The sequence below is a fragment of the Thunnus albacares genome, chromosome 6 (genome assembly GCF_914725855.1).
Source record: "Thunnus albacares chromosome 6, fThuAlb1.1, whole genome shotgun sequence".
NCBI lineage: Eukaryota > Metazoa > Chordata > Actinopteri > Scombriformes > Scombridae > Thunnus > Thunnus albacares.
The window spans coordinates 29428568-29442791 of NC_058111.1; the positions used below are offsets into that span (position 1 = coordinate 29428568).

At 44.7% G+C, this 14224-nt stretch overlaps 1 protein-coding gene across 2 annotated transcripts in view; it reads right to left on the reverse strand.

The window, feature by feature from the left end:
* Positions 1-14224, reverse strand: part of epha4l (eph receptor A4, like) — a 56246-nt gene that overhangs the window by 16691 nt on the left and 25331 nt on the right. For both annotated transcript variants that reach the window (XM_044354064.1, XM_044354063.1), the window contains exons 5-8: positions 8724-9059; positions 2819-2943; positions 2515-2674; positions 1018-1129 (exon numbers count right to left, since the gene is read on the reverse strand). In XM_044354064.1, coding sequence (XP_044209999.1) covers positions 1018-1129; positions 2515-2674; positions 2819-2943; positions 8724-9059 — 733 coding nt within the window. The remainder of the gene's footprint in view (positions 1-1017; positions 1130-2514; positions 2675-2818; positions 2944-8723; positions 9060-14224) is intronic.

Genomic DNA, 14224 nt, shown 5'->3' on the forward strand with positions numbered 1-14224 from the left:
ACCACCTGCTTGGCTGAGGAGAGAGGCAATCACATGGAAAGCGAGGACACACACACACACACACACACACAAACACACACACACAATCAACAGCCCCCTTCACTCCCTATCATTCTCAACACCAATACACACATGCAAACAATGATTTGGTTTCCATATAAAGAAGCACACGCACACGCATAACGGGATCAACAAATGCTCACAAAAGGCTCGGACACACATGCAAATGTGTCAACACACAAACCATTAACACTCCCCCTCCCCCAGTGCTACCACACACATGAAAACAATACTTTTTTTTTTTTTTTTTTACATAAGGATATGCACACAGATACACACACACACACACACACACACACAGGAGGAGTGTGGTTAACACCCTGAGGTGAGGCAGCCCCATCTGCATGTAATCCCATCTGTGTGGCAGTGCTTTGTCCTGCTCGCTGGTTAACACTCTGAGATTGGGTCACTGAAAATCCACCTGATGCCTTTCTGTCTCACTCTCTCTCTCTCTATTCTATCTCCATACTTTTTCATTGCCCTGCTTATCTCATTGTCCACCCTCCTATCTCTCTTCCTCTTTTTCTCTTTTTTTCCTCTCTCTCTCTCTCTCTCTCTCATTCTCTTCACGGCGGTCAGCACGGCGCAGCGGGAGAAAATAACCAGCGGCCGGGATAACAGCCGCTAGCTGAGAGATAGAGGGAGAGGGATGGAGGGATGCGAGGAGCGAGGATGGATGCAGAGGACAGGGAGCGAAGGGTCGCTGATTGCATCTCTTCAGCTGTCGGGGCTGTCAATCACGTCTCCGGTGTGGCGAGTCATCACTCATCCGACGTGAGTGAGTTGCACTAGCTGTCTGGCTCGGTGTGTGTGTGTGTGTTTGTGTGTTTTTCCGAGTGACGTCCATCTCCTGACAGCTACTTTTCCTGCTGCTAAGCAAGACATCCCTCATCTCACAGGAAAGAAGGGGAGACAGAAAGCAGAAGGGACAGAGGGATGAAGAGGGATGAAGCTCACCTTCGGCTGATGACAAAAGCGCTGATGAGGATGAGGAGGAGGACCACGCTGCCCACCACGGACACCAGTAACACCGTGGAGTTGGCCCCATCACCGATAATGGGAGCTGGCACTGTGGAAGGGGGAAAGAGGAGGAGGGAGAGTAGAGAAAAGAGAAAGAGAAGAAGGTTGAAGAGAGAAAAAAGAGCAAAGTCAATATCATCGCACATGAAAGAGCCAGTGTACATTTTGTGTTTGTCAGTCATTGACCTCCCTCCCACTTCCTCCCCATGTCTCTCTTTCTCCTCCACTCTCTCCACACACACACACGCACACACACACACACACACACAATGTTTGTCCTTGTTCCCTTTGCCTCCATTTTACGATTCCCCTCCTATAAAGTCTGTCACATGCTTCATTGATGGACAATGACAGCCCATTAGGATGTGTGCTTGACCGTGTCATTACCATGCGCCGCTGTCTCTATCTGCATGATAAAGGGGACACCTGTGCTTACAGGGCATCTCCGTAACCCTCTACGTCACAATCTGCCACGACCTGTTCATATCATTTGGCAGAATATTTACTGAGATAAAGCAGAGATGTGAAGAAAAAGTAAGAAGTTAAGCTTAGGTTGGTCAGTCAGTGCCGACCACTAATGATATGATAGACCTGATGCAGTCTGTTTGACTACATGTTGATAACAAACTGATGAACACCAAAGTGTTTGCCTCGGTCCTTCATGTGAATTAATTCTAACTCCTGATAATGCCAGTTTCCCTCTTTTGTTTCCCTTCTAAATCATCTTATTCAACTCTGTCTGACAGTATCAGCTCATCCAAAGACCTTGTGTGTTTCTATGGCTGCACCATTCCATCAAATAGAAATTTTCTAGATGTCTGTGCATCATTTAATATGCATTTCCCCAAACCTCAGTCTGACATATTTGGCATCTTTGAAAACTTTGGGATCTCCACTAGAATTTAAACTAAGATTCTGTGGGTTTGAACATTTGTCGGCTGCACAGCATGAGTCTGAAACAACTGATTTGAAATGGAGTCCGCCCATATAGGCACTGTTACTGTTGTTATGTTAGAGTTTCAGAGTCTGGTGGAAACACTGAATACTTTAATATGATCATATTTAAGGCCACTGCAAGGAGCAAAAAGTAGCCATCAGCAGCTTCCAACTAAGACTATCATAAATGGTATCATTCTTCAAAAACTCATAAAGGTTGAACCGTCGCTGGCACATCCACTGAGACTCATTGCAACTTGAATAATGGAAACTCCTCAAGTTGCTAGTCAGGTTCTGGAGCACCAATATCATTTATCTTTTATAGACGACAGCTATTTTGATTAATGATTCTACAATGAAAGAGACAAACTCATAAAAGATGCTATCATTGCAGGATTTTGAAACAGGGACGATAGAGCTGGCATCAAGCCTCTCTGGCTCTGCAGTGCAATGATGTCATCCATGCGAGGCGAGCAAAAGTGGTGTGGCTGAACTTACCGGAGTTGGTCATGAACTCAAAGGGGCCACTGAATTCCCCGTAGCCAGCAGCCGTGCGAGCGCGCACATGAAATACGTAGGAGGTGATGGGGGTGAGACCCTTGATGTCAGTATTCCTGGATGAGGTTTTTATGATTCTGTAGCTTCTTTCATTCTGGTCCTGGAGAAGAAATACAATGCGACAGAGAAATCAGATATGGTTTTATTGGCTGATTCAAAAGCTGTTTTTGCAATAAATATACTTGCTGTCAAATTATATTGCTGTTTAGTCAGAAGAACCTACATCTCCCGTAAAACCGCTCACCTTCTCGTAGTACTTGACCTCATACTCCAGGATGACCCCGTTGGCTCTATCTGGAGGCTGCCAGGCCAGTGAGATGGTGTGTCTTGTAATGTCCTTTGCCTGGATGGACGTCACTGGAGAGGGAGCTAGCAAGATTAATAAAAACAAGAGAAGAAACAATTTTAGCCCGCTGTTTTCTCCCAGTCCACCATGTTGTTTTCAGCCTTGGAAACACCAAGTCTGTTTTTTATTGCTCTCCTAAATCCCCCTCTCTTTGCTCCTGCTGAGAAAGTCAAACAGTGGTCCAGGCCACAAGGCAATCACTTCCATTTGTCTTTGAACTTGGCTTCGATTCAAAATCAGAGGTATTACAGAGCTGTATGGCCACACAGCTGAGAGTATGGCAATACTCTGTTTCTGAACTCAAGGTTGGCATCCATAAAACTGATCCAATTTCCCTTCGGCTGACGCTAGCGTCTCAGCCACTTTTTCTACAAGCTGGCAAAATAATGTCTAAGTTCATTTTCCAGGTCACCCTGGGAAACCTTACGTTGCTACAAAGTCCGCCTTGGAGAGCTCGAAATGAGCTCAACGCCATTGCCTTTTTTTGTCTTCAAGAGAGCAAATCAATTGGTTTTCATTAAAGCTTCAGCGAGCGATCTTATCTCGAGCCCTTTCTGCTGCAGCTGATAATGAGGCCATATTTCAAGCAGCTGTGCTATCTGCGTTCAGCCGCCTTTAACATGTGAAGGTTAAAGCACAGATAATGGCTTGCACTCGTCCCCTCCCACCAGTGTGTCACCGCTGCACAAATCAAACCTTTATCTTCAGGGAATGTGACAACACTAAAATTGGGTCATACACACTCTAGCCACTACAAAGAGAAAAGCATAGGCATAGAGAGAGATAGTGTTGTAAACAGAGATACACTCATGTACAGATTGAGTTTTGAGCAGGCAAGAAGACATACAGTGAGACAGATGGAGTTATACACCAAGGAACAAAAAAGTACAGGAATGAACATACAACCCAGAGACAAAAAGACAACACAAACACACACTTCGAGCATCGGGAAAGTCCCCGTAGGAGCTCGAACATCCGCCCACACACACACACAGGTGACCACAACCAAACAAATGACTACAAACTCCTCTCTTCTTCTCAGAGCCACAACAAAGCTACACTCAAAAAACATTTCCAGTGAAACCAAGGCAGTGTTTCTTTACAGCGTCTGCTCTTACAAGTTCTCAAGAAGTGAATCTTTGACCTCTGCTCCTCAGTGATACTGTAACCTTACTGGTTTCAGACCATCTGCCTTTTAAAAAATTACAGTGGGATGATTAATGAGGGGTTCGTGGTCCACCGATTATTATTGGATTATCTATGACATTATATACATTCTCATCACTTTGACTAGGGACTCCAGGGAGCCTAGCCTCCAAGCTAATGCTAACAAAGCCCTGCTTTTAGCTGGGGATTGAGTTCAAACAGGCCTGGAATCTAAGCACCAGCCATGGATTGAGTTTCAGTGGGGTGAAGAAGCGGCAGGAGGGGGCAGTGGGTTTGTAACTGGTGGGGGTTGAGATGGAGATGGAAAGGGATGGGATTGCAGACATCTCTTAGTAAATAGATTAACTCAAGGTTGTGTCATCCTGTTGGCCTAATGTGTTGCGTCTCTGTTAAACAATTAGATGGCGGCCATTTGTATCCCTCCGATCAATCTTATCCAGCAGCAAGAGGCAATTTGAAGGCCCCCATGGGGCCGACCGAGGACACTCGGCTCAGAAAGAAAAACCCCAGAGGGGTCACAGGCCTTCGTTCCCCCAAGGTAATCCACACATCCATCTTTCCTCCAAAGATGACAGATATGGCGATTTAATCGTGTTCTGCTCTTCTTGTTGCGTTTTTATTTTTCCCTCGGCTAATGTGAGGATAAAGATGAGTGATTTTCTGAGTGGTCCCTTCTGAGGTTCACTACATGAGACGGCAAGGTTAAAAACAGCACAGACACCAAATAAATGATCCATCAAGGCCATGTTTTATGACTTGAAAAGATAAATTGGTCAGAGGAATGCCTAAAAAGCAAACTGATACAAAGAGAAATTTGAAATATTGTCGAACAATGTGTGCACAGAACTGATGTAAGACTAACCCTGACATCTCTATCCTGAATAGAGAAAAGCTTCACCTGAGGCTGCGATTTGGACAGACCATGATAGACTAGCTGGCACCTCTGTAGAGAAAATATGTGGAGCAGATCTGTAATTTCTTACTGCCTCCTGAACGTGTGGGCTAAAAATGTTGGTGGAATAATAAGTGTTAGACGCAATGAATATTCAGATCTCATTTCAGAATTGTGCGCTCCAAAAAAACTCTTTCACAGCCTGCAACATTTGCACACACACACACACACACACACACACACAGAACACCACAAAGGACCTCATTACACAAACAGACAGATAGAAATTCACACAGAAAAACATACACCTTCTGCCATTATCTCACACAGGCAGTAAAAAGACTCAATCACAGCACCTATGCATACATTATGACGAGTAAAAAAAAAAAACTAGCAGAGACGCAGAGAGATGCAGAGTTCTGGGTTTAGTTTGAAAAATCACCCTCCCAGGAGAATAGTGGGGCTTGAGCGGCGATTTTTCTGCAGACGTTTGTGAGGTTTTGCCTCAGCGTGGGACACGGTTTGTTGAGTGAGCGAGTTTGTCTTTGCGAGCATGTTCATCACAAAGTATTTGTGCTGCAAGGAGCAGCTGTGGTCGGCGCGAGCAGTTGCACGAATATGCGGTCGATTACAGTTTGACATTAAAAGAGACAGAGGCTGGGGTGCACATGTGGTTGCCAGATTGGAGTCACTCGTTTTTGCTGCCGCCAAGGAAAAATAGCCGAGGAGGGAGCCGTTTTTCAGGGTGTCGGGAAAATGGCTCCTGCGTACAAGATCCTTCCCTCCCGCCTATAAAGCCTGCCTCCATCTCCCCGAACACATTTCCACATGTACGTCTGTCCGATTTGCCAGAGAGATGGAAACTCACACACATGTGCGCTGACAGACGTGCCCACACACACTCTCATGCACTAATTCACTTTTAGTCACCTAAGCCTGCCAAGTATTTTGTATCGAGACATAAACACCTCTCTCTCTCTCACTCTCTCTTCCCCTCTTTCTCACACATACACGCACACAAAGTGCTTGACCCCATAAAATGGGGAAAAACATCCATTTACAGCCAGGGGTCAGTTCAAAGCTTGGACATCTCCCCTCTTTCCCCTCCCTCTCCTCATGCAGACTGGGTGAAAGGGTTACATCCCAGCTGATTTACGACGGCGGAATTGTTCACGGCGAGACACGGAATCTGACCTCTTCGTGCACGCACACAAATGCATGCCTGCTCACAGATGCATGCACATGCAATCAAAAACACTCATGTCTTCATTTTTTTTTTTGTCTCCTGGAGCGCGCTGCAGCTTCATCCATTTTTCCTCTCACACAAAAACACATAAGCGCTCCTCCCTTCCAACCTGCCTACTTCACTTCTTCCTCTCTAGCCGAAATTTGAACTTTTATGAGAAGGCAGCAGCGGCGGCGAGGGGTGTCTTTTCCACAGCACTTATAAATCCTAATAAATCTATCATAATAAATGTGTAATCCACGGTGTCTGGATGAGGGGAGGCGATACAGAGAGAGGGACAGCCACAGATGACTGGCTGGATTACCAGCGACTGAAACCAGAGCTTCCAAAGCCCCTACCGAGCATTAGCAGGAAGAAATCCAATCAGTCTGGAGCTATTCTCTTTAACACGCACACACACACACACATATGCGCACAAATTAGAAGAGACACGCACCACCCAGAGACACATAGAGGACATTGTTTGAGAGTCTCTCTCCACCAGCGTACAAACACTCTGTGTAACACATTTTCTCACTTTTAGCCAAGCATGCAGTCAGTCCTGCACATGTGCAAACACACACACACACACACACACACTAATAGAGCTTCCAGCTGCAAGCTTCATATAACTAATCCTGGGGAACAGTTGTGAAACATGCACCAGTGACGAGCCAAAGGCAACATCATCTATATCTTACAACTCGAAGTCAGCAGATTAGCCTCGAGCAACCACAGGGGAAGATCGCCGTGTGTGTGTGTGTGTGTGTGTGTGCGTGTGTTACTATGTCTTTGTATGAATCCATGTGTGAGAGTGTGCACTTTGGAGTTTTTTTTGCGCAACCGCACGCCAGTGTGACCGTCCTGACATGCTATTACGAGCCCTCAGCCTGGACTCTTGGGTGTGCTCCATTACAGCTCATGCCTGTTTGGCAGCGCTCGTAGCTCTCCCACAGGCAGCGCATCCATTCATCTCTATCTTCCTGACCCCAGCTGATAAATCAAGCCACTGTTTCCTTACATTGCCAGTCCATGCCCCATTCAAGATATTCGCTTTTCCCAGGGATGGAAATTAGCGATATAAAAACGACACAAAAAAGGCACTTAGCTTGCCACCCAAGAGCAGAGCTGTAAAGAAGACCAAGGTAATGATCGGCTATAAGCGGAGGAGAGAAGAGAGGGATGAAGAGAAAAGGCCAGGGTTGTAAAATCCATTTGCACAACAACCAGTTACAAAATGGCTAAATGACAAAACAACGGGAGGCTTTGGACGCACCCCCGGGCTTAGAGGGCTCTTCTCCAGCACTGGAGGAGAGGCTGTATTCATGGGTGTGTTCTACTCAAATAATTACAGACACAAACACACACACACACACACACACAGACACACAATCCAGCGGCATTTGTAATGAAGCCTCCGCAAGATCAATACGACTCCTCTAATTCATTAGTTTGAGAGCTAAATATAGCACGTTGCCCCTATCTTCATCCTAGGCTTCTCGTGCCTAATTATGCAAAACTCAAGTGAAATATTGCAGAAAATCATTTCCCACAGCAGAGAAATTCATCATCCTCCTCAGTAATCATCCAGCCTTCGCCCAAATTATTCACAGCTTTAATAAACATGTTCTGACACGTAGATTGCCTCGCCAAAAAAGTACTTCAAGCATTAAGTGTAACAAACCTGTGCTCTGAATCATACATAAGCTTACACACACAACTGCAAAGCTTCTCTACAACATACGCTCCTTCCTTCACACGCACATACAGACGAGTTTAGGAACCGTTCTGGAGCTTTTGATCGTATCACATAATCCTCCTCGGAAGATAGCGAGGAGTACAAATGAAAATATGAACATCTATGATTTCATGACAAGCGGGCGACTCCAGCTCCTGAGGAAAATCATGTGAAATGATCGAAAACAAGGACCTTGCCATGAGACTGGAATTTTCAAATGCTTTTTCCAAGTCGAGAAGGAACTTTCAATCTGAAAGGTTAATCTGTGGTTAGGCTTTTATGTCACTTACAAATTGTGACTAGTAACATGGCGTTAGGTAACCATAGTTACAACAGTTACCTATAGTTTAATATACCTTATGTACTGATTTAGAACTGTTTTTATCATTCTTGGCCAAAACTTGCATAAAAAGATCACTGAATCTTTCTGAATGGTCAGTAGAGTGGAAAAATATATTAGTATGTCAATAAATCAGGCCAATCAGTGCTGCAGAAATCCAGTCTGATTGACAAACATTTACTTACTGCTGACTTAATCAGTGCTATGCTGGTTGCCTATGTGAAGCCCAGTGAATTCTTGTAAGAAACATTAGCTAACTGAAGCTGCACTCAAGTTGAAAGATGTCCAAAGCATCGCCCTTCAAAAGCCCATATCAGTCAATCCCTGATGGCTACTGGCAAGTTGTCACATTATCTTTCTTGGCAATGGCTTCCTTTAATACAACTGTTGGAACTAAACACTTCCACATGAACTCACTCCAAGCACGTCTGATCATCTTACCGGCTTGGTTGGTGGTGACGGTCACCGACACGGCCTGTTCCGGCCCGGGGCTCTGAGGCGAGACTCCGTTCACCGCCCACACCTCGAAGGTGTAGTTAGTGTGGGCCTGCAGCTCATTGATGGACACCCTGGTTCCCTTCAGGCTCAGCTGCTGGGGGCTGAAGTGGATACCGTTACCGCAGGCTTGACAGCGCCGGCCATCGGGCCCGCAGCGCTTACACATCACGTTGTATGTCAGGTCCTGGCGTCCTCCTGAGCTCCGGGGCGGGCTCCACTCCAGGTTTACGGAGGTCTCGTTCACATTGGAGATGAGGTGGAGCGGCGCCGTCGGAGGGCCTACATAGAGGTGGAAGGAAAAAGGAAAGAGTTGGTGCTGTTACCAGTGGTGGTTAGAATAAACAGCACTGAGCCAAATGCTAAGCAGGTACAGAGTTACACTCATGTTTACTTGTGGTTACTGTTGAAAATGTAAGGAGGGAGACATTATTTCTGTGACCACAAAAAACAGTTTTAAGAACAAGAATAGAACAAATTTGTGATTGCATTATTAAAAATACTACTAGCTTTTGGCGACTGCTTCAATGGGTCTGGTAAGTGATTCTTTCCATACATACATATAACAAAGATGTGAACGTGTAATTGACTGGGTTGTCCCTTTATTGAGAGCTGAGGCTACTTGAATTTCCTTTTAATGTCCTGTCCATTACAGCGAGGGAGGATCCAATTTCACCTCAATTAATTCAGCACGTTAAGTGAAATCCAATAGTCCAGCAGATTTCTTTCCCATTCATATGTCGAATCAGCTGGAGGTGGCAGAGCGCCCAAGCCTGCTGCTAACAGCGGGGCTTTATGGCACCCACTCAATAACTTTAGACAAAGTTTGCTTTGGACCCTGTTATTAAGGTCTTGCTTTGATGTAAGGCCTACCCACTGTAGCTTTATATGGGAGCGGCTCCGCAGATATGTGACACAAACTCCCCTGCTCATCAATCCCAATTTACATGTCAGCTCTTTTGTAATTAATGTGTTTTTTTTTCCGTTGCTTTCAAACATAAGCGGCGGTAATTGACTTAACTCTCCCTCTCTCTCTCTCCCTGTCTCTGTTTCCCCTGTCTCGCCCGCTCTCTCTCTGACTAATGAAGCGCACGCGAGTGGGCTGGGGTGTTGGGGGGGGGGGGGGGATCGATGCAGGGTGAAATATGAAAGCTAGTCAGTCCACAGACGAATCATCTCACAACGGAAATTAATTATCAGTGTTATTTTTGGAGGAGCAGAGTGGCAATGAGTGATTTCACAGAGACACAGAGAGCAGCAGAGGGGACAGCGTGTAGGAGTGTGTGCGCATGGTCGCCCTGAGGAGAAATAAGTGAGCTTTTGTGCATGAGTGGAAGCGCAGTTTTACCCATGATGCGTGCGTTTTTACAAGACGCTCGTATGTGTGTGTGGACCGGACTCGTGTTTGCCAGCGTTTGTAGTCGGGCAAACGCCGAGGGGAAACTGAGGCTGAGATGAGGGAGATGGAGAGGAGAGGAGAAGGACAAACACCGTCTGCTCATCCAGAAAGCAGAAAGCTCCTGATTAGTATGGAAGGAGCAAGTCTGGATGGAGGGAGGGGACAGAAAAGGACGGTGGCGGGTGAGGAAGGCTGCCTCTTTAACTGAAAATGACCTAAAGGGTCACTAACAGCCTGTGACACAATCTGTGTGTGAAACGGTGAGATGAAAGGATGCAGAGTACACTGTGTTAATATTAGCATCACTCAGCTTCCTCTACCATTCGCAGCCTTCGATGAAAACCTATTAATAAAGTCTCATTAAAAATGATGATAAAGCGCTGACTCCCTATTCCCCCCCCACACACACACATTTTCTCCTCCTCACCCACTTTTCCTCTCTCGCTCTTTCACCTCATTCTCTCCGTCCGCTTCTCAGACAATGGGAACAAGTTACAGATGGGGTTTCTAAATTAAGGTGCCAACACCCAACCGTCATTGTAATAGGGCCTTTGTCAGTGTGTTAGGTTCAACCAACCTCTACTCTCTTTCTATACTCAATAGTGTGCTGTCTGAGACACACAGTTAAAAGCTATTACTAGGCTGTTATCTGGACTTCAAGTCATAAACCAAACAGGACAAAGGTAATATTAATGTTTCAGGTCAGCGTCTGAGAATGTGTGTGTTCTCGTTCTTCTGTTCTTGTCCTTACAAGAATAGAAAGATGAAAAAACTCCCACTCACAGGCCTGGGGTCATATGTGTGTAACAAGTGTGTGTATGAACACCTCAGTAAGATTATTTTTGTTTGTTTGTTGCTATGACGAGCGCTGCCACAGCGCTATCTTTATGACTGTATAAAGTCTTAAACACATTCCGCCACGTGTCAGTATTTCTCCTGACATTCCACACACACACGCAAACTACCTTTGGTTGTACCTGTCGCTCTCCCAGAATGCACCGGTGGGAGCAAGGGAGCGTGGGAGAGCCGTCGGCTGTGACTGACACCCGGTAATTAATCCTGAGAGAGAGAGAGAGAGAGTGTGTGGCGGGGGGAGACGGGAGCGCGACGCTCACACAACCTTTGTACAACGTTAGCTCAACATAGCCGTAAAATTCGCACTCCTTACGGGTGGAATCCAAAGGGAGACAAAGTTTCTCCTGAAGAAAGTTTCAGCTAAAAGACGTTATTTTTTTTCTGCCCCTCCTCTCCTTTCCGTTCGTTTATGGCCTTGCAATTTGCTCAGAGCCTTAATTCTTTCTTTCCTGTTGCTCCTTCGCTTCCATCTTGCCTGCTTTAATCTGTCTTTCTCATTTTTACTCCGCTCCCATTCTCCATCTTTCCCCTCCGCATGCCGCCACCCTCTCCTCCTCCTCCTCCACCTTCTCTCCTCCTTTATCCCTCTTTCTTCCTGTCTCTTTCCATCAGTAATTGTTAGGCGAGTGTTATGCAGGGCCGAGGTGGAGAGCAAGCTAAATTGGCCGGTGCATCGACCCCGCTATTACCATCCGGCTGGGATTTATTCAATGCCCCCTCGAGTCCTCTCCGCTCTGCGTTCATTCCTCCCTCCATCCCTCCCGCTTCCTCTTTACTAAACCACTGCTAAGAAAACTGGGGAAAATCTGAGAAACACATCAAGGGCCAACAGAAACCCCAAAATGGAGAACACTCCTGCTTATAACCTGAACATAGTGGAGCAACCAGCTCCCATGGGTGCATGTCCCTGGTCCTCATTACCGCCCTGTGCATGGTGTATGTGTATGTATTTTTATACACCCATGTGAATGCATACCTACTATTGCATATTTTATCCAGAACATATTTGGTTATTTATGAGATGTCTTCTACCTGTTTCTGAAATTTCTGGAAAATACATATATGCTGTAATTAATGTAAATACCTGTCTATAAACTATATGGACTATATAGAAAAAAAGTCTACAGTTGCCTGTGGAGGCATAATAATCTTGACAAAAATGAAGATGAATAAAGAGAAATCTTCGTCTTTGGGGCATTTTTCAAAGCACACTTAATAAATTTCTTTAGAAGGAAGTTGAAAAAACAACAAAACAGTGAGAAGCAAGCCAGGGAACACAAAAGCATGACAAGAAACATGAAAATAAACCACTAAAAGTTGTTTTTTTTAAAGATGTAACTCATTGATCCTGCCATGTTTCTCAGGCAGGTCAATCTAAAGTGTGGGAAGCAAACATTTGGATCTCTTGTGTTTAATCTGGAGTGCGAGTAGTCCGATCAAATGTAGCACACATTACCCGCCGATCAAAAGAACAAAGCGAAGATGCAGGAAAAGGCGCTGACAGATAGGAAACAGGAGCAGAAACAGGCCTGCACACAAACAGTCGCACATTGACAAAATTACACAACATCCAGTTTTAATCATTATCTTGCATCAGTAAACCCCTAGCTAAGAGGGGGAAAAAGCGTTTTCAATTACCCATACACACACACACACACACACACACACACACACACACACACATAGACATGTACCCCAATTACCAGAGATGCTGGCTCTTTCCCAGCCTGACCTTCAGCAAGGCAAACTGGGAAATGACTTTAAGAGGTTTTTTTCATTTGCTCTGTTCATGACTCTGAGTGGGTTTTGAGAGAGAGAGAGAGAGAGAGAGAGAGAGAGAGAGGGAGAAAACAAAAATGTGGATGAGGAGGGATGCGTGAGTGACAGCTGTAATTACAGAGCTCTAACATGTGGGTGAGAATTGAAAAAAAAAAAAAAAAAGTTGCACGAGGAAGGAAAACAGCAGACGACAGACGGGGTGAGAGTTCAGAGATCAAATGTTGACCGACTGACGAGGTGGGGCAAGGGTCGGTGAGAGAGTCCCGCTAATGTTGAGTTCCTAACAGTGGAGTTGGGAACGTAGCAGAGATTGCAATGCAAGATCCTATAAAACCAGCCAAGTAATGAGCTTTGACAGCTGTTGCTTGCAGCAGCCGTAGTCAAATGCCATACTGACTAACAAGACAATGGGGACGATATCCCAGCTCATCCATTAAAAGAGGGCTGGTGACTCAGTATATAAGTGCTGTGACAAAGCAGTAAGAGGTGCAGAGGGTGACTTAGTAATAGGGCTCATGTTTTAATAAAAAAAAAGTTTTAATGGAATTATTTTTAGGGATTCATAATCAGCAGCTCATTTGTGGTTTTTTTTTTCCTCTTTAATTTCTATTACAGAGAGCATTGTCTGAGCTAAACACCCAGGAGGACCTTGTTTGCTGAAAACAATGCTGAAAAATGTCCTCCTGCAGCAAGAAAAACACTTTATACACCAGTCTGATCCTTTAAAAAAAATCAGGCATACAATATTTGCAGTGTACTTACTTGCAAATGTTTTAATAATGAAAAGCCCTGTTTAGTGGTTAAGAAGACCATGAATTTGTTAATCTGCAGATTATTTTTCTTGATTAACTGATTAATTGTTGTGTTTGTAAAATATCAGAAAACTGTGAAATATGTCCATTACAATTTCCCAGAGCCTAAGAGTAATGTCATTACAGTGTAAGACAAGAAAAATCAGAAAATTACAAGATTTGAAAAGCTGGAACCATCAAATATTCTGCTGATTAATTTTGGATCGACTAATCGATTAATCAACTGGTTGTATATTGCTACTGTTCCATCATGTTCCTGGATATTATCACATAAACAAACTCCCCGTTTTGCTACTTTCGATTGTTAGTTTATATGACACAAGTCCAATAGCTTCTAGCGGTTTCTTAAAAGCTTTTCTATTTACAGGAAACAAAGTCCAAGCAAACTCTTTAGTGACACCAAGGAAAGCAGGGTGAAAGTAAATCTGCAATCAGCACTGCGCACCAAAGATTATAATATTGCTCAAGTGGAACATTTACTCATTTATTTTATTGTAGCAATATTTCACAATAGAGCACTGTTTATAATCTCACATAGATACCATAAACCAGGGGAATAATTAGAGGTCGCTCAGTTTTGCTGCTTAAGTATGAGGCTGGGG